This window comes from Eriocheir sinensis, chromosome 41, assembly GCF_024679095.1.
Source record: "Eriocheir sinensis breed Jianghai 21 chromosome 41, ASM2467909v1, whole genome shotgun sequence".
NCBI classification, from domain to species: domain Eukaryota; kingdom Metazoa; phylum Arthropoda; class Malacostraca; order Decapoda; family Varunidae; genus Eriocheir; species Eriocheir sinensis.
In genome coordinates, this window is record NC_066549.1 from 7,295,319 (window position 1) to 7,321,141 (window position 25,823).

At 44.8% G+C, this 25,823-nt stretch overlaps 2 protein-coding genes across 2 annotated transcripts in view; one reads left to right on the forward strand and one right to left on the reverse strand.

The window, feature by feature from the left end:
- Positions 1-8,857, forward strand: part of LOC127009601 (short transient receptor potential channel 4-associated protein-like) — a 27,459-nt gene extending 18,602 nt beyond the window's left edge. The window contains exon 16 of the mRNA XM_050882814.1: positions 82-8,857. Within this exon, the coding sequence (XP_050738771.1) occupies positions 82-210 (129 nt within the window). The 3' untranslated portion in view covers positions 211-8,857. The remainder of the gene's footprint in view (positions 1-81) is intronic.
- LOC127009747 (MAM and LDL-receptor class A domain-containing protein 1-like) lies at positions 5,374-25,497 on the reverse strand (the record flags this gene model as incomplete). The annotated part of the gene is made up of 16 exons (XM_050883126.1): positions 5,374-11,444; positions 12,883-13,036; positions 13,517-13,743; positions 14,701-14,859; positions 15,234-15,321; positions 15,917-16,097; positions 17,107-17,215; positions 18,266-18,439; positions 19,670-19,754; positions 20,296-20,480; positions 21,486-21,642; positions 22,413-22,589; positions 22,867-23,039; positions 23,806-23,901; positions 24,065-24,165; positions 25,313-25,497. Coding segments are annotated over 16 exons (2,292 nt in total), but the record flags the coding sequence as incomplete, so codon positions are not given.
- Between the last annotated feature and the right edge of the window lie 326 nt (positions 25,498-25,823).

The following is a 25,823-nucleotide window of genomic DNA, read 5'->3' on the forward strand; positions in this document are numbered from 1 at the left end:
CTATCTGCTCTGCATAAAAATTAAGTTATAAATTCTGAAATGAAGGAGAGAGTATGATTTAATGGCAATGTATATTTTCAGAGTTCTGGTATTTCATTTGACTTCTGGCGTGAAACTGTAGCAACCTTGGTGGCAGAAAAGAAGCTGTCTCCTGACTGCATCTACCACTACCTCTCCCCCGAAGACCTCACACTGGCCCGCACCAGCTAGTGTGTGGCCCCACCTGATCCTCATCCCCACCACAGTCCTCACAATCTGTTTCTGATGGTGACAGGTGAGGAGGGTGACAGTGATGCTGATGAATGAGTCTTAGGTTAGGTGAAAGGGGTACTTTACTGGTGGTTCTGCAAAATGAATTATTGGTTAAGGTGGTTTTGACAGCACCCTGCAGATGGCCTTGTGGTGTATGGATGATGGGCAGTTCCAGATGAGTTGCAGTACAAACAGGCTCTGGGACAACTGTTTTTAGAGGGTGTGGTGCACCAACACTAACTACTGCACACACCTTAAGTCAAGGGAGAGGTTTACAGACAGGGAGTTGAGTGTCTAGCCAAATGTGAGTGTGTTTGGCTGTTCAGCACATAATGATTACATTTTTCTTTATTATCTTCATGGTATTCACAAACTATTTTCCGCTGAAAAAAAAATTACCACTCATAATGATTCAGTGAGTATATAGTTTTATATATTTTTTTTTTATAAAATCCTGAAAGTCTAAACTTTAATATATATTATTTTGGAGTGTTTTGGCGTATGAGCCCACATATTTAGGTTTAAGGTTTTATATTTATCTTTTTCCTGTGAATAAAAGATTCTACTAACATATTTACTTTACTGTTTATAATGAATTGTGACAACCACTTTAAAGGAATACAGTTTTATGTTTGTGCGTGAGTCAATTTGACCGTGAGCTTAATCTGCAATACAATAAAGCTGCGAGGCGGCTCTGCTATGAGCCGTTCCTCTTTTAAAGTCTGTTGAAGTATATGTAAATGCATATTAATATTTGTGGGATCTGCAGGCAGAACAGCAGGAAGGGGTGATCAATTTTAATTTGTATTCAGGTTTATTTGCTCCAATTTTATGCATAATAGACATTCTTTCATGGCTTACCTAACTTGACCTGGGTCTTTTAATGCATTTGGATGTTAAATCAAAGGTTCCTAACCTTTTGAAAGCCACTGCACCTAAATTCCACCTTAGAAACATTGTTTTCCATATGTAACATGTCAAACAAGTTTTCCAAATTAACTATTTTTCATTTACTCATATTCATTTGAAAAGTAGCTTACACAAGTTACAGAGCATGAACACAACAACAATAGTACTACAATAAAAGTCCTTTAATCTGAATAGCAGCAGACCTGCACTTATTTGGATTAGTGAATTTTTCAGATGTCAAACATCATCCCAAATCTCTATAGTAGTTAGTGTGCATATGCACTGAGCAATATTATTCATTAGTATCGGCAGTTGTTAAGTTTCTAATATGCATGAAATTGCTTCTTGAAAGTTATAATTACTGTGGTGATCCTATTATGTTGTAATCTATAACATTAATCCCAGACTGGCATCAGTTTGCCTTTCTTTCTTCCCATAGTGGAGGTAGGCTCTCTTGAGGGGCTTGGGGGTTGGTCCTGCCCAGTAGTGGCATAGACAAATTTCATTCTTTGTGGTTTCTGTGATGTATAACCCTTGCTTGGTCCATGCTGCTCCCAGTGCTCCTCTTGATCAGTCGCTTAATTTAGTGATACTTGATCTAGACAGCATGTGCTTAATATTCCATTACTTGACAATTGTTTAAAATTGCCATCAGCTTGCAGTTGGATTTGAATCTGGGTCTTCAGGCAGATTGCTCGCTGACAACTCTGTCAAAGCAGTTGTGTTGCTAAAGTTTATTGCATAATGATTGTTATTGCTCCTTTTCTTTCCACCCTCTTCACTAAGTCCTGCAGGTATTTTGGGTGGTAGAGGAAGTTTCATAGGGTCACTGCACAAGGCAAAGTCCATGTAAAAACATAATCTTGTAGCTCACAGTGATGCCGTGACTAAAATACATAAAATAATCAGTCAATTTGGACATTTGAGGAAAAACATTTTGTACTTTAAATTTATTTCCTGCCATTCAAATTTGAAACAGTTTTTTTTCACAAATTGTATGAGTATGTTCTTTTTATGGGTTTGGCAAGTCTTAAGCTCTAAAACATCCTTTTGCTGTCTAAGGCTAATAGTTAAGCATAAACCTCACAAAATGAGCCTCTTTCTATTCAGGAACAATCTTAAATGAATATGAAAAGATATCATCACTACAGTAGTTCCTTTTTCATTGTTAGTAGAATATGGTTGACTTAGAGCAAATCTGCCCATCAGGGGTGCAGGCCAGTGACAAGAATTCACTGTTGAACTTTTATTATAATTTCCTCTCATCTAAGTTAGACTATTGGGATCTTAGGAGCAGTGGAATTCAGATTAATGGACTTTACTGTGTACAAAAAAATCACAACCTTTATGCTGAGCTAAGTTTTCCTTTGCCATTTCATGGTTTAATAGCTTGGAATACATTATGAATACAAACATGCTCAGTGCAAGGTTTGGATTCACTTTGTCTGCCACGTGCAGAGCCACACAAATGTGGATAACTCGGCATTGCAAGAAAACTAGAGGAAAGGCTGCTCATTGAGGTAGCTAGAAAAGTAAACTAGGATTCTTACTGCTCAAGAATATGGCGTCAATATGTCCTACAAAGAGAGATCCGTTAAGAGTATAAACTGATCTTTTTTGGTTGGGCAGTGCCCGTTACCCCCCAAATAAGGGCCCATTACCCCACTGGGGCAGTTTATCCCTGAGTTGTGTTCAATGAAGTTGTGTTTATTCTTGTTACTCATAATTTTTCATGGGACGTATTTTAATATTGAATGCTTTCTGAATCTAAACTGGTTGGTTTTGAGGCATCAAGATGGAAAGAAATTTACTGACTTATCACAAAGTGTGTCTGCTGAGTGACCGTGGCTTCTTGTTTGTACACGTCCACAAGTATAGTCAATAGAAATTAACTTGTTTGATTTAGTGTTATAAAACATAACATATAGAGACTTTGTTTATTAGATTACACAGGATGATGAGAATTGTAATGCTTTCAGTTTGTGCACCAGCTTTAGTAGTCCTTTTATAGTGACAAATATTGACTGCAATATCCTTTAAATATACCCAGCTCTTGTTCATGTGTGAAAGCCAAAATTAGGGCCCAGCCACGTAAATGATATATTAGTTTGTCACTTTCATTATCATACACTTTTATTGATTTTCATATGCATAGGCATTAACTGTCCTCCAGTTTGATTCCCAGCAAATTACTGGTTTCAGAGGAAAGGGGTTGTAAACTTGCAAAGCCCCATTGAATGAGCACAAACATGATAGAATTTAATGGGAGTTGTAAGTCATACAGAGCCTGTGCTCAAACAGACTCCCCAAGGATGTTAGTAATTGACAAATTACTGTTGTGACAGAGAAGGAAGAACTAGCATTTAATGTCGATTCAGTGTCTTTCGTACAGCTGTGATTGTGGACATTGAGCAGTATAGGACTGGTGGTTAATGTGATGTGATTCTAAACACACACACACACACACACACACATATGCATGTGTATGAGCAGTATAGGACTGGTGGTTAATGTGATGTGATTTTAAACACACACACACACACATATGCATGTGTATGAGCAGTATAGGACTGGTGGTTAATGTGATGTGATTCTAAACACACACACACATATGCATGCATATGAGCAGTATAGGACTGGTGGTTAATGTGATGTGATTCTAAACACACACACACACACACACACACACACACACACACACACACACACACACGCGAACGACGCTCTGGTAGCTCAATGGTAAAACTCTGCACTGCCTGGCTTCATGGTCTGGCAGGCGGAGGTTCAAGCTCCGCTCAAGCTAGGATTTTTCTGCTGACAAGGAGTGACAACTGATCCCCTTGAGCAAAGGGGATGGATGGGGGTGTGTATAAAGATCCCAGCAGTACACAGAGATCAACTAATGAGCCTTGCTCTAATCGAAAGGGTACTTGTAGGTGACAATGAGCCTAGCTCGTGATCAGGCCTTGGTGAATTATACACGCATGAAAACACACACATGCATGCAAGCGCACACACACTCAAGCGAATACACATGAACACACACATGAATGCACTTGAATACACGCACAAGAATATACATGTGAACACACACGGTGTGTTGTGTGTGAGTGGTCTCAGTCCTCCCCAAAGATTGGTCACAGAGCTCTGAGCTCCTTCCGTAGGGGAATGGCTGTCTGTCTCGAGAGAGACCCGCAGCAGACCAAGAGGTGCACACACACACACACCTTACAACCAGGAGGTCCTGGGGGGATAGTCTTGCTGCGAGCGATTAGCAATGAAAGGGTTAAGGGAGGGTACTGACTGACATGCACGAGTCTATTGTGTGCAGGCTGAATTGCACTGCCACACACACACAGGTGGCTCAGTGGACGATGGCTCTGCCCTGTCAGATTCCACCCTCACAGGCTGAGGTTCAAGCCTTTCTCTGACCGAAAGATTTTTTCTGCTGACAAAGAGCAGTTACGGACCCCCTTAAGCAAGGGGGATGGGGGATGTGTGTGGGAAGATCCTAGCAGTACCCAAACATCAGTTAAGGAGTTTGCTCTCACCAGGAGGGTATTTGCTAAGTCCGGGACTTATACAGGCCATGGTGAATCACACACACAACACACACACACACACACACCATGCTCTCCTTGTATTTGCAGGCTGTAAAGATAAGCTCTTCTTGAAACAACTCATTTGTAGACAAATGTTTTCTTGGCTTGTATAATCAATTTGAAATGTGTTGTTGGCAAGGCACAAGAAAGTGAACACTAACACAAGTTCTTCCAAACCCCTTCCTAACACACTGCACACAACACCTCCATCATTTGTGTTATCCAGATTAATGAATATGACTCTCCTTTGCCCGTGTATATAAGGAACTGCCACCCTGTTTTAAGGGTGTTTCCTGCTGCTTTGTCCAACTTCCACTGCCTATTTAGCGAGAGGTTCTGCAAGTTCTTTGTCTTAGCTGAATAATGTTAAGCCAACTGTTCCCCCTTCTCTGTACAAAGTAGCAAGGGGGAGCCTGAGGATTAGCTTCAATGTGATATATAGTGTTGGTGTCTCTGAGGACTGACAGGTGTGTTTCTTTGTAGTGATTCCATTTATGCTCAATCATACACTAGGAGTGATTTTATGTAGCTCATTGATGCTTCTGCCTCTGCTACCACTCGGTGCTCTCACTTTAGTTTTTTTGTGTGTGTGCGTGTGTGCGTGTCTGTGATGCATATGTATGTGTATATATTTACACTTGACAATGTTAGTGCTGAGGATTAGTCTGTAACTGACTTCCAACTATCTTAGGAGACCTTCAAGTAGACTGGGACTGAGAGATGATGTTATTTGATTGGCTTTGCGTTTTTAACACTAGCATGAGGAAGGCAAAGGAGGCTGCTCTAAGGGAAAACAAATATAGATGGAAAATATCTGCTCTACACAACTCCTGTAAAATAATGATTGAAGATTCCAGAAGGATGATTTTGTTGTAAGAGGCATTGTGATACTCCCCTCCTGAAACTGTTCAAGTCCAAGGCGGGAGCAAATACAGAGGAAGGTTGTTTCAAAGTTTACCAGTGAAAGTGATGCTGGTTAACTCTTCCATAAGAGATTTGGATAGAATAGGAATGAGCTTGAGAAGAAAGCAAAGCTGTTAGAGTTACAAAGGCATTCAATTTGCAACTTCAGAAGAGCAGTTACCGTGAAAATATTGGTAGAAGAAAGAGAAGAAACACTGCAGCAGAATTTCAGAAAGTTTGGAAAGTTTCGTTTAGTCGGCGCAACATCTGTGGTCATATGCCGGAGAGAGACAGGAGGGGAAGGAATTATAGAAGGGAGCAGATCCCAGGAGATGGGACACAACCCCCGATTAATACCTGGTACCCATTCACATTCACCGCCCAAATTTTTCCACTCCGCCCGGGAATGGAACCCAGGCTCTCTTGGTTGTAAGCCGATTGTGCTAACCACTGCACCACGAAGCCCCCCGCAGAATTTTAGAGATAGAGACAGTCAGTAAGAGATGAATAAAAGGGCTCCTGGAGAACACAGTCCATACAGAACATTTAACTTAGGAGGAAATCTATTCAGCGAGAAGCGAGATATGAAGGTGAAATACGGTAAAACTTCCTATTAGATGAGATTGGACTGGAAAATGTTAGGGTGTGGTTAACAAAGGCTTTTGGTGCTTTGAGTGGGTGGTACAGCAACGTGAGTGGATTGTGGAGCATCTGAATGGGTGAAGCGTGGTCCTGAGATAGTTTGGATACATGATATTGAATGATGGGTTTATAAAAGTTTGAGTGCAAAGGTGAGGGGCATTGTATTGGGGGACACCACCAGTAAAATGGATTAACAGAGTTGATGAGTGTTAGAGAAAGGGAGAGTTAGTAGGCGAGGGATTGAGTGTGTGGAGGTGGAGTGCCAGAACAGAAAAATTGGCAACAGCTGCTGTGGCCGCCCCCTTGAGGGAAGCTGCTGTGAGGGGACGGGGCAGCAGAGTTATAGATAGACAGAGAAAATGAATGATAAAAACAGGGAGCTGTCACCAGGGATGGAGTGAATACAAGAGTTGTGTATTCAAATACGAATAATTCAAATTCCAATGAATATAAATTTGAATACAATGAAATGGTTTTAATTTGAATACAAATATGAATACTTCCTAAAAGTATTCATGAATACATTGGTGTATACTTTTCACTGAAAAATACCTCCCATCAAGAACTGGGTATAACATGGCTCCAAAGTTATGCAACAGTAAAATGAGCTCATGAACCTGTATTATACATGATGATTCCACATCCACTCAGAAGGCTAGAGTTGTAAGGAACAACGGCTGTTATTTCTGATCATAGATTTTGAAGTATTTGTCAGATTACTTTCAGAATACGAACACTTTTCCCTTGTATTTGAATTCAAATGAGAATACTTTGCTTTCTATCAATAATTATTCGAATACAGATTTACCCAGATATGGTATTCAAATGTATTTGAATATGAATACCAAATATGAATACTCCATCCCTGGCAGTCACTATTTTAGGTTAATTTTGCACATTTCACCACCACTAATGAGAGAAAACTAGACAGATTTCACAAAATACAGCATTAATTTCCAAAGTGTGCCGCGTACTTGCCAACATTTAAACAAAGTTTTCCATCACCGCCATTCCCAGTGATTAAAGATTCTGCATATTGAAAGTCTGGTGAATGTGACAGATTGAGTCATGGTAATATTCATCTCTTCATTCATTGTAAGAAATCTTTGTCAGAATCAGTTACTTGCTGGATAAAGTTTTGTCATTAGAATTATACACCCCTACAAATAATTTGACTGTCTTGAGATACTCAGGTCATTTGAAAAATATGTCTTACATATCAGAAACTGTAGCGACAGCAACAGGAAACTAGTGAGGGAAAACAATACACTGTGGCTGTGAGTTGTATGGCCAGTTGTTACATCAGGGCCTTGATTGATGCAATATTTTGTATGTATGAGGGTTTTGCTCATGCCTACTACAAGTTTCTAGGTGTACATAATTGTGCTTGATTTAGTACACATGTTACATCTAAGTGCATGTCTGGATTTTAATACTGATCAGTGTATGAGGTCTTGAAATACTGGGGAGCTTAATCCAAATTTTTACTGCTGGTAAAGGTTAAAATCCTCATCTCACTTTTCAGGAGCAGCACCAGAGTCATCATCATTGTCATTACTTTTGACTATCATCATTGTCATGGTTGTTATCATCTTCATTGCTACCACCACCACCACCACCACCACCACAGTTTACATTGCAGATGATGACGACTTCATTTTGGAGAAGTTGTCATTCCAATTCTTTTACATGTGTGGCTTTAATAATATTTTGTACCATGCTCCCTTGTATTTCAGACACTTTCATACATTATTAACTGAGAAAAGAATGTCCATTACAATCAGTCTCTAGACAGGGCCAAGCAAACTAGAGTTCTTCCTAACTCAGTGTTATTCTTGGAAACACTGACACGTTTGCCTTCCTCAGCATGTAACAAAGATTCATCTTTTCATATATTTGTATCCAGCACTGCACACATTAATCACACTATTTTATTGTAGAGTTAGGGGCACAATCAGATATTACTGATTAAATTAGTTAAGACACTAATTTAGCTTAATGGAGGTCTCCCCAATCAAATTACTACAATGAAGGAATATCAGGTATGGGGGAAGGTGTGTGTGGTGTGTGAACCCCCTTATACCCATCGCCAGGTGCTAAGGACAAATTGATGTAGAACCTTGTGGGAATGATTTACTTTACTTGTCATGACCAGTGAATGCAATGAAGTACTTTATTTACTCCTACAAGATATGTGGGCAGTACCGTGGGGTTAAAGAGATTATTTCAGTGGTGCTGGACTTTTAAGTGTTTCATAGTGTGAGACGTAAAAAGTTTAAAGATGTTTTCATACTGAGAGATGTGAAAAGTACTGCTGGTGTGTTGAGGTAGAGAGGTACAGGAAGACTGCATGATGTGAGGAATAAAGGAGAGTGAATGTTCTTATTTAAATATGCATTTTGAACTACTTTGTAAAGGTAAATGTGGAGTGAAAGGAAAGGATGACAGTTCTCTAATATAGGATGTGTATATATAGTGGTATGTGGAATATTTACTGGTCTGTGTTTCATAAATCCCATGTATATAATGTAAATATATAAGAATGTATACTGTTGTTTTAATACTCACACAAGCAAACACTGTGTTTGATAGATCTCCTACAGCAAACAGAATTGGACAAGTATTAGCCCTTGTTCATTTATATCTGTGTCTAAAAGAGAAAGATTAATGTTAGTTTTGGTGAGTGAGTGAGTGAGTTGATGGGGAATAAAATGTGCCTGGCATCAGAAGGCAAATGGCACAATGGTAAGCTAGAGGTAAGTGGTAAGGTGGCTGAAAAAAGACACTGTGATGCATTGAAAAGACAGTAATGAATGGAAGGATAATACAGTACTATAGTGAAACCAAATTGTCGAGTCCATTTGGGCATTGGCTCCCGCGGGTCCATTTCTCCCCTCTGCTCTGCCACACAGTCCCAACACCTATTTTTTCCTCTCATATGTTACCTACAGCTTACATATGAGAGGAAGAGATAGGTGTTGGGACTGTGTGGCAGAGCAGAGGGGAGGAAAGGACCCGCGGGAGCCTACGCCAGACCGGCCTCGACATACAGTATTTGCAAAACATTAAGAAGTTGTTGGTTATAATATGATGGTCAATGAAAATTATAAGTTATTCATTCATTGAAGGGAAAGTGTTACTCTAAAGAGGTGTAGTGATCTGCATGGAAACCCAGTGCAATGACATAGTGGAGGGTATGGAGGAGGGAGGAAGGAAGTGGTGGTGGGGATAGGGAGTAATGAGAGCTGGAGTGGTGGTGGGGATGATGACGGTGGTGACGGTGGTGGTGGTGGTGGTAACAGGTCGCCTCTCACTAGCAATCTCCCTCGTGTATCAAAGAACTCCCAACCACCGAAAGGAAGCAGGCAAGAAGTTAAAGGGATAATATGATGCGCCAAAATGGTCATATGGAGGCGAGGTGAAGGAAAGACATGGTGGTGTTTGGCAAGATGATGCAGTACTAGGGAGGAAGGAGCTGCAAGTTGTCTTTTCCCTCCTTGCTATCAGTGCTATACTCACAGGTCAGTAGAAACACTTAATTCCATCACAAAATTAGTCACCAGTAGTCTTCTAAATAAATAGCATAGCTTATAGTGTCAAGGCCACTGAAAGCTATGGTTAGGTATTATCAAATATTAGTATTAGGTCCAAAAACTGATTCAGTAGATCTGGGCTCGGCTTTATTTTATATTGTATAAAACTTTTATTGTATCTTAGCCCAATAAATGATCAAATATCAAAGTGTCTTCACATTATCAGTGACCCATAGTGTCCACATCATAGCCTACACATGATCACAATTGAGAGGGTGAACAATCACATACTTTTCTTGGTTACTTTCCATTTGACACTGAATTCAATCAATACTAAAACTTTTATGCACTCCCACAACCCTGTCTTGATATTCCCGCCTCCCTACAGTTTGTTCTGTCCTCAAAGAGGCGTCTCTCCTTGGGCAAACTGAGCTTGATAATTTTTGGGGAGGAACTTCACACCTCATTTAGCTTTCAAGCTATAGTACCTTTACAACTTAAATACCACTTTTGAATAAAATGATTAAAAGTACTTCTCAGGAAATAGTCCCCTAGTATTAAATTATATTGTATAAAATGAATATCTAATGCAACATATGAAATGTACAAAATGTACATTTGCTGATAGACAAATCTATCAACAACATCGTGCAGAGCAGCATGAGAGAAAATAGACAATGAAAATTAATTTCAGAATGCATTTATAAAGTTAAATCAAGGGGAATGATAATCCTATATTCAGGGGATGCCACACAACAGATAAAACAGAAGCAATGCTAAATTGATGACTACTGAGCATGCACTAGTATACGAAGGACTACAGGTGAGCTGGAGACGAAAGATACAGAAGTAACACACACTGATTACAAGGCCACAAAGGAGACAAAAAACAAACACTATATTACAAAAAACATACGAAAGAGCTACGAGGACAGTTAATTTGCCCGGAGATTCCGAAGACAACTTTGTAACAACGTCTGGTACATAGGTGTTCCTGACCTGCACTACAGACATGCACAGGTATCTGATGTTTGGCTCAACTGATCAGTATTCAGTCACAGACTTAACCCGGTAGCTGCGGGGATCATGTTTCTTAAAGGCCCCTCTAAGCGAGAAAAAATCATCACTCGCGCAAATCATTTCATAATATACATTAACATATTTGTGATCAGTTTATGCATCATCCATTTTTTGGGGGGGGTTTATATCATAGCAAAAATTTGGCCCGTCGCTGGTACACGGTAAAGCCACAAATTTGGCCCGTCGCTGGTACATGGTAAAGCCACAAATTTGGCCCGTCGCTGGTACATGGTAAAGCCACAAATTTGGCCCAGCGCTGCTACCGGGTTAAGAAAATTAGGTCATGCCTACACTAACATTAAAAATTACCAGATATACAGTTAAAATAAACTACACAGCACAAGCCATGGTGGTTAGTTCAGTGATAGACTCTAATCTTAACTGTACAGGTTTCGTCCTTTGGCGAGAGCAAAGCCTGCGGCCTCGTCCTGCTGCCCGGAGTGTGTCGCCCTACTCAGGAGATGCTACCTGAGTCCCGACCTTCAGGAGCGAGGGAAGGAGAGGCTGGTTTCTCTTGGCCTCTCTGGGGAAGAAAGGGTTAGGCAGATTAAAAGAAAGCTGAAGCCATTTTTGCAACAATTTTTAGTTCACAATTTTTTTTGTGTGTGTGCTGTTGAATTCTCTCTCTCTCTCTCTCTCTCTCTCTCTCTCTCTCTCTCAGAAGATAGATACAAAATATTATGATACAATCAATACAGCCTAACCTTAACTACTGCAGCTATACTAAAATTTTCAGTAGGAATATAATCATGTCAAGATTTGGTAATGTAGGACAAAAATTTTCGCAGGAATCTCGCTTTCTTGAGATCGACATAGGTTGCAAACATCCCCTGTTGAAATTCGCGTCGGCGCCCCACTGGTATACGAAGCACTAGGATACTGTCAGTTGTCAACTTATTAGGCGTGAGCCCAGACTGGTCAGGTGTTTGGAACTTCACTAACTGGCTGCGGATCTGCATGAACAACAGATGGGCGAGCACCCTGCCTGGCACACTCGACAGTGCAATACCGTAGTGGACCCTCTCCTAGTAGGGAGGAATGGTATCAGATTGACATACGCCAATCAAGACTGCTTACAACACACATATCATGGACTCATCTCCTCCAGCTTTGAACAGTTCCGCATTGATGTTACAAACACAAACTGCCATTATAGCCCTCAAACTTGCCACATAATCGGTGACCTAGTCGAGAGAGAGAGTCATCAATGGGTGGATCAGCGTCCACTTTGTATGCGACCCAGTGGTTGGGAGCTGCCTGGTTGGAGGGCTCTGCGTGTACAATTTCTTTAGTCCAACGAGCCCTCTGGCCCTCTTTGTCTGGCACGAGGCAACTATCGGATAACAACTAGTTCGAATAGCGCTCACCTGAGAGAGGGTCTCGAAGCGGAGCTGCTTCAGAAACACACTGAACTGATTTGACTGGCCAGTTTCTTAACTATTCGTGGTCTTTGCTTCTCTCCAGTACCTTTTGGTATTTTGTGTGGTTCAAAATGTATCTGCACCCTGGAGGGAGGCTTTGGTAGTTTATCGTAATAATAATAGTAATAATAATTTTGGGAAGTCACTGCATATTCATGGCCATATGCGAAGTCTTTTAGTTTCTCAATGAAACAGTCACATTTTGAAGTAATTTTTGACCTAACAGGAAGCTTTAGTCTATGATCAATTGCAAGGAACTCTGAACTCTGGAAAACCCTGCAGTCCTGAAAGATCCTCCAACAATTCCTCCCTTCTCCCTTGTTGTTTACCTGCAACAATAAACTATCAATCAATCAATCAATACGAAGAACCTGGAAAACTGGGTCGGGGTCGCGGCGTAATCCTCGAGACGAACCTCGACTTATTTTGTGTTGTGAAATTTTACAAGTTTTACAAGAGGGGTTACAGGTCCCGCCCCGGCCAATCCATCCTCTATCACCCTCCACAGCCTGACAGTCCTCATAACAGTTTGCCACTCACTCGTGCAGGCCCCGGCGTACACCTTGAAGTCGTCCAGCGTGTAGCCCCCGTTGAAGGACAGGCCCTCGAACACCACCTGGAAGCGCGAGCCGGCGAGCAGCGGCACCTGCCCGAACTGCCAACCCGACGTGTCATCCAGGACGTGGCTCCATACCTGCGAAAGACATCTCATTACATGCCTCGAACTCGCAAATCAGGTATTCAGTAGCAACACACACACACACACACACACACACACACACACTCCAAACTACATCACATGCATTCTACTATCACTTTTGAACCACCTCTCACCCCCTTCAAAGACCAGCGTCAACACACTCTAAACTAAGGATGTTCACTTAGAATATTTAGTGTTTTATCTAACCAACAGAAGCCAAACGTATGCTCGCCAGGTAGTGCTGTTTTTATGTGCTTAACAGTGCTTTGTATATTCCAGCACCGATGTCACATATATATTACACTTCCTGGTACTCCTTCCACATGTATCCTTAGTTGTATAATCACACTCTGTACTGCCTGGGGGTTGGGATGGCATGCTCCTCCCTTCTCCTTTGTTGTTTACTTGCAACAATAAACTATCAATCAATCAATCAATCGACAAAATAAACACGAAATTAAACACTTCTCTTACCTGGATATCGCTGGAGAGGTCCGTCAGTAGGCGATCGGGGAACGAGCGTAACTGGGCGGGCCGCTGGAATATGGTGAGGCTGGTGTTCGGGTCTGCGCCGAAGCCCGCGAACCAGAAGGTGAAGCAAAGCGGCGAGCGATCGGGCAGCGGCTCCATCACGGGCGAGACGAACTGCAGGCGCTGCGTCCGCCCGCCGAGGTTGAACACGTCGAAGTAGATGTAGCCACCTGTGAGGAGGAGGAGGAGGAGGAGGAGGAGGAGGGAGAGGAAGAGGAAGAGGAGGAAGGATAAGAGGAAGAGGAAGAGGAAAAGGAGGAAGGAAAAGAGGAGGAGGGGATGAGGAGGAAGGAGAAGAGGAGGAGGAGGAGGAGGAAGAGGAGGAGGAGGAAGAGGAAGAGGAGGAGGAGGGGATGAGAAGGAGGCGATGGTAAAAGTAGTCGTAGTTAGTGGTAGTATTTAGAGGTGGTAGTAGTAGTAGTAGTAGTAGCAGCAGTAGTAGTAGTAGTAGGAGGAGGAGGAAAGAGGAAAAGAAAAAAAAGAGGAGTAAAAGTGATGGAAGTAATGGTAGTAAATGTAATAAAAAATATGATCGGGTTATATCTTTCAATACACTCTACCTCCCTTCACGCTTCCCTACAAGTGTGCTGGCAAGGCTACCTCTGCCCAAACTCTTAACGTCTAACTGGCTTCGGAGTCGAGCAAGTATTTTCACAAAGATATATATTGCTGAGGAAAGGTTTGTGGCCAATTCTGTTTGTTAAAGAAAAATAACAACGCACAAAAGTTTGGTGACTATTTTACTCTCGTTCAGCAGGCAAGCGTTCCATTAATTCCGGCAGTCTTTTCTCGGTATGCTTCTTAAATAGGAGGAACAATAAGTCTTCCAAATATGTCGAGGCCGGTCTGGCGTAGGTTCCCGCGGGTCCTTTCCTCCCCTCTGCTCTGCCACACAGTCCCAGCACCTATCTCTTCCTCTCATATGTAAGCTATAGGTAACATATGGGAGGAAATAATGGGTGTTGGGACTGTGTGGCAGAGCAGAGGGGAGAAATGGACAAGCGAGAGCGAACGCCAAAACGGACTCGACAATTGAATAAGGTGAAAGGGAAGGTTGGAAAAGAAAGGAAGAGCGTATTAAACACCACCCAAGGCTTCTCTAGACTCCTTGGTGGCAGCTGACTTACCCGGAGAGCCATAGGTGTGGTCACGCATGTCGAGGGGGCGGCGAAGAGTGGAAGCGAGTGTCCAGGCGAAGTCTCGGTCTGAGGTGAGGTTCCTCCAGCCGCAGGTGCCCCGCGTGAAGGTACAGTCCCCGGCCCTCACCACGGCAGCCTCGGGCACGGCTGGAAGACACGGCAAGCATGAGCGGAGGCAATGACTAGTGGTAAGGGAGAACAGAGCATAAGCTAATAGTCTTTTAATATTTGACCTCGGGGAAGCGCACACTAACTACCAAGAACGCACTTTATGAGCTATTCAGGAGTTCGATGTTTCTCTCATCTTTGTCATGCTTTAATCATGCTGTTGTGTGTAATGTTCTGTAGCCAGTGTAGGTTTATTAAATATGAAAACGAAGGAAAATTCCCATACGAACTATAGGGACAAAAAAATAACTTACGCTTCGAAACTATACCCAGTAAATCCTCAGTGTTGTCAGTGTTTGCATGTGTGTGTGTGTGTGTGTGTGTGTGTGTGTGTGTGTTCGCTGGCTACTCACTCGGGCAGTTTCCGTCAAAGATACTGATGTCGTCCACGGCCAGCCTGCCGGAGCTATTGGAGGCGCCCCAGACCGCCTCCAGCACCACCTGCGGGCGAAGAGGGACGGGGCTGGGTGAGGGAGCCTGGGTCGAGGTGACACTCAAGATCTTTGACACCACCACCACCACACCACCGCATGTCACACACCACCACACTACACACCATACTGCACCCTCCATCACACAGCACACCATACCACACCACATCAATACATTACACAGCAAACACACCACCACCACACCAGACACCATACTACCCCACATCGTACCACACCACACCACACCACCATCCCAGACCACACCACACTACATAACACCACCCTACTCACCACATCATAAATAGCCTACCATACCACACCAATACATTACACATCAAACACAACACCACCACACCAGACACCATACTATACCATACACTACATCGTACCACACCACACGACACCACACCACCATCCCAGACCACACCACACTACATAACAGCACACCACACCACCATCCCAGACCACACCACCCCACTCACCACATCATACCACACCCCACCCCACCACACTCCACCATACATCCAACCCATCCACTCCCACTCCCAACCACACCTTATACCACATCAAACCAGCCCTCGCTACACCTCCCAGCCTCCACACACCTGGAAGTCCCCCTCGGCCCTGAGCGGCGTCTGTGCGAAGTACCACGTGAGGCCCTGGAAGTTCTGAAGCGTCCAGACGGGCGTGAGGACCAGGGCGCCGGACGGTCCCTCGCGCAGCAGGAAGGCGCTCAGGGACCCCAGGTTTGGCTCCACCTCGCTCAGGGGCTCGAACATCAGATACCTGGAGGAGGAATGCAAGGTTTGTGTGGAAGATAAGGATTCTCTTTTAGACTCCTTCGTTCGTTTTGAATAAGAATACGCTTTTAGCACTCTCAGTTGTTACCGGGTATTCTTAACGACTGAATAGCGTTCCGAGGAGGAGGAGGAGGAGGAAGATAAAGGGGCGAGAAAGATCAATAATTGTATGTGATGAAGGGTTCGTTTTGAATAAGAATACACTTTTAGTACTCTTAGTTGTTACCGGGTATTCTTAACGACTGAATAGGCTTGGAGTCTTCCGATGACCTACACAAGGAGAGTAAATGACAAACGATGATTTGACTCCACAAAAGAACGGCGTTTGTTTGCCATTTCAGTGCTCACGCTTTTTTTTTTTTTTTTTTTTACAGCAATAGACACAGCTTAAGGGAGAGAAAAAATAAGGCTTTGACGTTGCTCCCACAAACGGAGAAGCAAAAGCCAAAAGATAGGATATACTTCGGTTGAGAGGTGTCCTGATATTTACCTCTCGAAAATTATTACTATTATTATTATTATTATTATTATTATTATTATTATTATTATTATTATTATTATTATTATAGGCCAAGCATGTCAGCCCGTCTGGAGAGAGAGCAAGTCACCTCAGTAATAAACTATCAACTCTGTTAAACAATTGCAGGTTTTCAGCTTTAACAACATCATTTGGAAGCTGGTTCCACAGTTTAGTTATACAGGGAACAAAGCTTCTAGAAAATTGGGAAGTATGAAAAAGTACATCTGAAAATGCCAAATCAAATACAAATGGTGGGTGGAAAGCTGTTCTAGAGTGTACCAGTGAAAGGGATGAAAGAATGAAGATACTGATTAACTCTTGCATAAGGGATTGGGAAAGCATAAGGATGAGCCAGAGGAGAAAGTGTACCAAAAAGAGTAAAAGAATGATTAACTCGATTAACTTGAATGGTTAACTCAAGGCTTAGATTATGAACACAGTATTGAGATGACCACCACGGGCCTTCTTCACTCACCAGAAGGAGAGACACTTGGTCAGCCCTTCGGCACGCATGATGGGTGACACCAGCCACGCATGGTCGCCCTCCTGCTTCCTCGTCGGGTTCTCCAGCGTCATGTAGGAACCTGGGGAGATAAGAAAAAATGTTGCCTTCAAACTTAATGGTAGTCCAGATACTTAGAAAATACAAAGAAAATGTCGCTTCGAAACTTAATGGTAGCCCAAATACTTAGAAAATACAAAGAAAATGTCGCTTCGAAACTTAATGGCAGTCCAGATACTTAGAAAATACAAAGAAAATGTCGCTTCGAAACTTAATGGTAGTCCAGATACTTAGAAAATACAAAGAAAATGTCGCTTCGAAACTTAATGGTAGTCCAGATACTTAGAAAATACAAAGAAAATGTCTCTTCGAAACTTAATGGTAGTCCAGATACTTAGAAAATACAAAGAAAATCTCGCATCGAAACTTAATGGTAGTCCAGATACTTAGAAAATACAAAGAAAATCTCGCATCGAAACTTAATGGTAGTCCAGATACTTAGAAAATACAAAGAAAATGTCTCTTCGAAACTTAATGGCAGTCCAGATACTTAGAAAATACAAAGAAAATGTCGCATCGAAACTTAATGGCAGTCCAGATACTTAGAAAATACAAAGAAAATGTCGCTTCGAAACTTAATGGCAGTCCAGATACTTAGAAAATACAAAGAAAATGTCTCTTCGAAACTTAATGGTAGTCCAGATACTTAGAAAATACAAAGAAAATGTCGCTTCGAAACTTAATGGAAGTCCAAATACTTAGAAAATACAAAGAAAATGTCGCTTCGAAACTTAATGGTAGTCCAAATACTTAGAAAATACAAAGAAAATGTCTCTTCGAAACTTAATGGAAGTCCAGATACTTAGAAAATACAAAGAAAATGTCGCATCGAAACTTAATGGTAGTCCAAAAAAAATTAGAAAAAAATGTCTTCTACCAAAACTAATGTTAGTCCAGATACTTAAATAATAATAAAAAAATGTCGCATCAAAACCTAATGGTAATCCACATACTTGAAGACTCAAACTCCGTGAACTGAACACAATGAAACAAGCTGAACACCTCAATAAAGCCTCATACTTCAATAGACTTCATACGTCTACCTACTCACTGTACTCGGCCAGTCCCTCACCTTGCCTGGAGCCCGTGCTGTGGTCCGTGGTGGGGAAGGAGTACTCCGACGCCCTCACCCTCAGGTACTGCAGGTTGTCGACGCGCTGGCGGGAGTCGGGGTTGGTCCAGCCGCAGGTGTCATCCTCGAAGGTGCAGTCACCGGAGGACGGCAGCGAAGCGGCGGCGGGGAGGACTGACGGAGGAGGAGACGGTTGGTGGAGGATTGAGTGAGTGATGAAGAGAACGAAATGGATAAATGGGAGGACTGACGGAGGAAGAGACGGTTGGTGGGGGATTGAGTGAGTGATGACGATAACGAAATGGATAAATGGGAGGACTGACGGAGGAGGAGACGGTTGGTGGAGGATTGAGTGAGTGGTAAAGAGAACGAAATGGATAAATGGGAGGACTGACGGAGGAGGAGACGGTTGGTGGAGGATTGAGTGAGTGATGAAGAGAACGAAATGGATAAATGGGAGGACTGACGGAGGAAGAGACGGTTGGTGGGGGATTGAGTGAGTGATGAAGAGAACGAAATGGATAAATGGGAGGACTGACGGAGGAGGAGACGGTTGGTGGGGGATTGGGTGAGTGCTGATGATCACGAAATGGATAAATGGGAGGACTGACGGAGGAGGAGACGGTTGGTGGGGGATTGAGTGAGTGATGAAGAGAACGAAATGGATAAATGGGAGGACTGACGGAGGAGGAGACGGTTGGTGGGGGATTGAGTGAGTGATGAAGAGAACGAAATGGATAAATGGGAGGACTGACGGAGGAATAGACGGTTGGTGGGGGATTGAGTGAGTGATGAAGAGAACGAAATGGATAAATGGGAGGACTGACGGAGGAGGAGACGGTTGGTGGGGGATTGGGTGAGTGATGAAGAGAACGAAATGGATAAATGGGAGGACTGACGGAGGAGGAGACGGTTGGTGGGGGATTGAGTGAGTGATGAAGATAACGAAATGGATAAATGGGAGGACTGACGGAGGAGGAGACGGTTGGTGGGGGATTGAGTGAGTGATGAAGATAACGAAATGGATAAATGGGAGGACTGACGGAGGAGGAGACGGTTGGTGGGGGATTGAGTGAGTGATGAAGATAACGAAATGGATAAATGGGAGGACTGACGGAGGAAGAGACGGTTGGTGGGGGATTGGGTGAGTGATGAAGAGAACGAAATGGATAAATGGGAGGACTGACGGAGGAGGAGACGGTTGGTGGGGGATTGAGTGAGTGATGAAGATAACGAAATGGATAAATGTGATTCCAGTGATAGTTTTTACGCGACTTGTGCGTCTTGAACCTTGAAAATCACCCATGAAAATCCGGTTACTAATCTTTTTGGTGGCCTTGGGAAACAGAGTGGGAATCCGATACGTTGAAGAATATGAACCTAAGCATGCAAGGGTCAACTCACTCGCGCAGGGCCCCGAGACGATGGTGATGTCATCCAGGGCGATGTCCCCGAGGCGCGGCTTGCCCACCGTGCCCTCGAACACCACCTGCCGGGGTCACGGGATCAGGGGTGAGGAGGCGAAGGGAGGGGGATGGGAGGAGAGTATGAGGACGTCTAAAACATATTAAGGATGTTCAGTCAAAAGGGATGGGAAGGTATGGGCAGGTAGGGAAAGGGTGGGGATGGGAGGGTAAGGGAAGAGTATGAGGACATTCAAAACAAAGGCATTCAGCTACAAGGGAGGGAGAGGGAGGGGAAGGAAGGGGAAGGGAGGGAAAGAGAGAGGAAGGAAGGGGAAGGGAGGGGGAAGGAAGGGAAAGGAAAGGGAGGAAAAGGGAGGGAAAGTAGGGGGAGGGAAGGGAAGAGAAGGGAGGGAAAGGGAGGAGTATGAGGGCATTTGTAACAAAGATATTGAGCTACAAGGGAGGGGAAGGGAAGGGAAGGGAAGGGAAGGAAGGGAAAGGGAGGGGAAGGGAAGGAAGGAGAAGGGAAGGAGGGGAAGGGAGGGGAAGAGAGGGGGAGGGAAGGGAATGGACGAGTATGACATCTAAAACAAGGTTACTCCGCCTGACAGTTGGCACCCTCACCTTGAACGGGGTGCTGGAGGAGAGCGCCAGCTGCCCCTGAACCCACCGCGTGCCCTGGTGACCCCGCAGCGCCCACAGAATCTTCTCTTTACGCGTCACCACGTCCTCCAGCAGCACCTGTAGACGACCCACGCCCCGCCCCGCCATGTACGTGTAGAACCGCATGCAGGGGGGGTTGTTGGGGTCTGGGGGGGGATGAATTACATAAGAACATAGGGTGACTGCAAGAGGCCTAATGTACACAGGGCAGCTCCAGATTCCCCCCCACTGCCACCTGTCATCCTCGTCCATGTAGCTATCCAGTCTACTCTTAAAACAAGCTATCGTCCCTACACTCACTATGTGATTGCTGAGTCTATTCCATTCCCCCACCACCCTATTACTAAACCAACGCTTGCCTATTTCCCTCCTAAATCTATACTTTTCTAATTTAAATCCATTACTGTGTGTTCTATCCTGCTGGCTAATTCTCAGTACTTTACTTATATCGCCTTTGTTGTAACCCTTGACCCATTTGAATACTTCTATCAGATCTCCCCGGGGTGTGTGGTGATGGCGCAGCAACAACGATGGTCACAGCGCCGATGGAAAAGACGAAAGGAGGTGTGGTAATTATTCTTTAGATGGAAGAGATGGGTCTGGAAAGGAGGACTGATTGATTGACTGGAATTATAGAGTGATGGCGCCGATGGAGAAGAGGAAAATAAGGTGTAACAGTTATTCCTTAGTTGGAAGAGAAGGATATAAAGGAACGTCTGTAGAGGGAGGGAAAGGAAAGCAGGGAAACACGAGAAGGCGTGGAACGAACTTACTATGGCTGTTCAGACGTAGAGGAACCACAGATACGGAACACGAGGAGTAAGTACGTTATTTTTGTTGTTGTTGTTGTTGTTGTTGTTGTTGTTGTTGTTGTTGTTGTCGTCATAGCCACTTATATATGACTAGGGTGTTGTCTCATGCCTAAACGGTAAGAAAGTGCTGTCTTGAAAACTCCCCATATCTTGTCTTTGTACATATTTATTTTTACAGTAAGGGTCAAGGGTAAATCCAACAACAACAACAACAACAACAACAACAACAAAAAGCTCGCTAGTCGCTGCTCCAGTAAAGAAAACAGAACGAAAGCCCAAAAAAGAGGGTCAATTTCGAATGGATGTCTTACAATCGTCCCTCAACATTCCCCGACTCACCGGTGGCCTGGAATTCAATGCTCTCCAGCCTGGCCACGTCTCCGGGTCTTCGGGGGAACGAGGAGTCCATGAACACGTACGCCCCCCCGAGAGAGTCACCCTGGGAGCTGCTGTGGTCTCTTGGCGGCCCCGTGATTGGGTTCTGAGTTCCGCGGCCCTGGAGAGACGAAGATTATGGGTCGTATTTTAAAACATTTCGTCGCTCAAGTTCACAAGGCTTTCCTATGAGTTTTGGGCATTTCCAGGGTGGTTTAATGTCTCTGGTGGTAGTTTGACCCTGCTTCTGTAGCATGAATCTAAAGAAACACTCATTAGAACCCTATTGATCCCCTTTTTGACCCTTAGAAATAGCTGATGTGATAAGCGAAGGCGTCTAAGAATACCAACCTATTAGTGAAGCGCGTGGTTACCAAAGGACACAGCAAGACTCATTCGTTAGTGTTGTTCCTTACGAATCATTTAGTCTGAAGGGAAGTGTTGAGCGGGGAGACATCGGGGCTACTCTCCTCTGGGTATTGACAGTTAACATATACCACTATCTCTACACGCAGCAAAAGGTGTATAGCATGGGCACATATGGGGCTACTTTAATCTAGGTACGGAGAGCTATCATGCACCGCTACCTTCTTTGCGGCCTGAACATTAACTATTTTATATATGAGGCCCCCAATAACATAGTGTACCAAGCGTCTTTCTATATGTGGCGCTAGAGTGTGTTACTAAGTGCCCCATATATCGTGCTTGGAAAATGATGTGCCTTCCTCGCTTGTAACACATTGCCATTACAGACTTGTAGAAACTATTTAAGCAATGAGGAATAATGATTTTGCTGAAGGAAGGGAGATCATAACAGTGTCAAAACTATCCCGCGTTAGCATCCTTCTCTTGAGGCACCAGGTTTAAAGATCGTCCCTCCCGCCCACTCACCAGGTGCCAGTCGAAGTCATCGGTGAGGGCGTTGTTCCAGTCACACATGCCGCCCTCGAAGGAACACAGGCCGATGCACTCCTGGCCGGGCCGCGTCCCCAAGTCGTCCACCGCGATGTGTCCTCGGAAGATGTTAAAGGGGTCCCCCGCCGCCGCCGGAACAGCCTCCACGATTACCTGTGCAGCAAGACTCAACACGTTAAGAATTGTACAAGGACTCCCATGACATGTGTGTATGTTATAAGATTATTTAAGCATTCTGATTTTTTTTTTGTAGTAAGGGAGGAAGCGTGGGAGGGATTGACTTGGAAAGGAGAAGTGGGAGAGGCGGGGTTTTGAAGGCATTGTGGAAGGGACAGAGTAAAGGAAATGAGGGATGAAGGGCGTGATGGTGCAACGAGGCAGGGAAGGGGAAGCTTAGGGCCAGCATGGACAGGGACAGGCAGGGCCGCACCGTGTGGTTGTCGGTGAAGGTGTAGAGGGCCTGCGCCTCCCGCCAGTCCCCGCGGGTGAGGTCTCGGGTCTGCCAGATGGTGACGGCCGCCTCCTCCCCCATCTTGCGCACCTTGACGCGCAGCTCATTGGCGCTCAGGCCGTCCAGGAAGTACCAGAACTTGAGGCACTTACCTGCAGGGGAGAGGTGGAAGAAATTAAATTATTTTTTTACATCAATGGAAACAGCTAGAGTGCGTAACAAACAAACAAACAAAAAAAAAAACGAAAACTCGCTTAGCGCTGCTCCAGTAAAAGAATAAAGAATGAGAAGCCAGAAGCGAGGTCAGTTCCGGTAGCAGCGGGGATCATGATTCTTAATGGTCCCTCTAAGCGAGAAAATTGAGAAAAAATCACACAAAAAACATTTCATAATATATGTCAAATCATTTGTGATCAGTTTATGTATCATCTATTTAGGGGGGTTAAAATCATGGCACAAATTTGGCCCGTCGCTGCTACACGGTAAAGCCACAAATTTGGCCCGTCGCTGCTACACGGTAAAGCCACAAATTTGGTCCGTCGCTGCTACACGGTAAAGCCACAAATTTGGCCCGTCGCTGCTACACGGTAAAGCCACAAATTTGGCCCGTCGCTGCTACACGGTAAAGCCACAAATTTGGCCCGTCGCTGCTACACGGTAAAGCCACAAATTTGGCCCGTCACTGCCACCGGGTTAATACTCCCCTACTCCCCTTGACACTCCTCTGGTCACTTATGGTTACCCTGACGGTGTTCGTATTACTTTCATAGGCAGCAACAGTAACTGGAAAAGCGCTGATGCTGTTATTATTATTGTCATTTTTTTTCTATTTTTGAAGCAGTGGCGCGAGAAAGAACTTTGCACTGAAATATCCCCGCCACGGCAGGACTCCGGACAGATATTTTCTTATGTACTCACCCGCGGCGCCCGTCGGTCTCTGCATTTCGGACTCCATGACGGCGAGCGACGCGAGTCTTGCGGGCGTGCTGGACGTCTCGTGGAAGGCGTACCCTCCTGCTGGGGACAGTGGCGAGAGGTGAGGGATAGGCGGGACAGCACATCAAGATAATAGTATAATGATTAACGAAGGAGACTTATTCACAGCTATAGCCCGCGTCCCCCTTGCCCCCGCCGACGCGCCCTCCACCCCCCGTCCCCCCTTGCCCCCGCCACTCACCCCTGTCATCCCCGGTGGTGTCGTTGAGCGGGCCGCCAACCCAGAGCGAGTTGATCCCAGTCGAGAGCGTCCAGGCTGATGCGGCGCCCTCTGTGTCCACCCTGCAACACACCCACCGTGAGCACACACACACACACACACACACACACACACACACACAGCTATCTTCATGCGTCCATTCACACACGGAAAGAATAAAAAAAACCAAGATAATAATGATGAGTAAATAAAAAAAATAAATAAGTAAATGAATGAATAGATAAACAGCATTACTCAGTCTCGTGTGTGTGTGTGTGTGTGTGTGTGTGTGTGTGTGTGTGTGTGTGTGTGTCAGTGCTGTAATTATTGCCCGCGTCATCGCAAGGTCTGGTGAAATGTGACAGCGAGGGAGTGAAGGAGAAAAGTAAAAAATGAGCGTCGGCGGCTGACTGACAGGGACGGAGGGGAAGGTTGTAGATTATCAATGGAGAGTGATGGGAAGGGAAGGGAAAGGAGGGGACGGGACGAGATTGAACGGGAGGGAGGGAAGGGGAGGGGACGGGAATAGAAGGAGACGGAAGGGGACGAGAAAGGGAAGGGAGGGGACGGGGGGAGAATAGAAGGGAGAGGACGGAAGGGGAACGGGAGGGAGAGAATGGGAGGGGACGGGAATAGGAGGCGAGGGGAAAGAAGGAGACGGAAGGGGGCGGGAAAGGGAAGGGAGGGGACGGGAGGAGAATGGAAGGGAAAGGACGGAAGGGGAACGGGAGGGAGGGAATGGGAGGGGACGGGATAGGAGGCGAGGGGAAAGAAGGAGACGGAAGGGGGCGGGAAAGGGAAGGGAGGGGACGGAAGGAGAATGGAAGGGAAAGGACGGAAAGGGAACGGGAGGGCACAGGAGGAGAAAGTAGGTGACGGGAGAAAGGAGGGGAAAGGAGGGGAAGGGAGGGGACTGGAGAATGGACGGGACGGGTAGGGGAAGAGAGAGAAGGAAAGGGGAAGAAAGAAGAAGGGAGGAGAATGCAAGAGACAGGAGTAAGGCTGCCGAAGAAGATTGAAGGAGAGGGGAGGAGGAGGGGAAGGGAGGGGAAAGGAAGGGACAGAAGGGGATGGGAGGGGAAAGGAGTGAAGGGAAAGGGAAGAGAGGGTAAGGGAAGAGAGAAAGGAGGGGACGAGAAGGGAAGCGAAGGGAAGGTTGTCAAAGAAGGGGGGAGGAGGGGACAGGAGAAGGGAGGGGAAGTGAGGAGAAGGGAGTGAAAGGGAGATTACCTGGAGGCGGCGTCGGGGCCCGGAGAGCTCCAGCTGCACCAGGTAGAAGCGCCTTGGCTGCCGAAGTCACAGAGGCCGCTCTCCTCCACCTCGGCCTGACGCCTCCCACGCAGCGCCGCCCCGGGCTGAAGGTCACGGCGAGAACAAGAATCAGAACACGAATGAGGAAAAGGTAAACGGATCCATTACTGCCGCAGAACAGTTGGTTAAGAAGGACACGAGATATCGGAGCGTGAATAATACTAATGAGATGATAATAATAATGAGATAATACTAATGAGATATCGGAGCGTGAATAATATTAATGAGATGATAATACGTAATAATGAGATATCGGCGCGTGAATGGTACTAATCTTCACACAGTTGTCATGGTCATATTGAGGTTATTATTCGCCTACACAACCAATAGAGCCTCGAAGCACTCAACTAAACCATGAAAACCTGGCAGAAAAAAACACCAAATAATAGAAACCGGCAAAAACTGGCGCACTATAAAAATTACCTGCGCC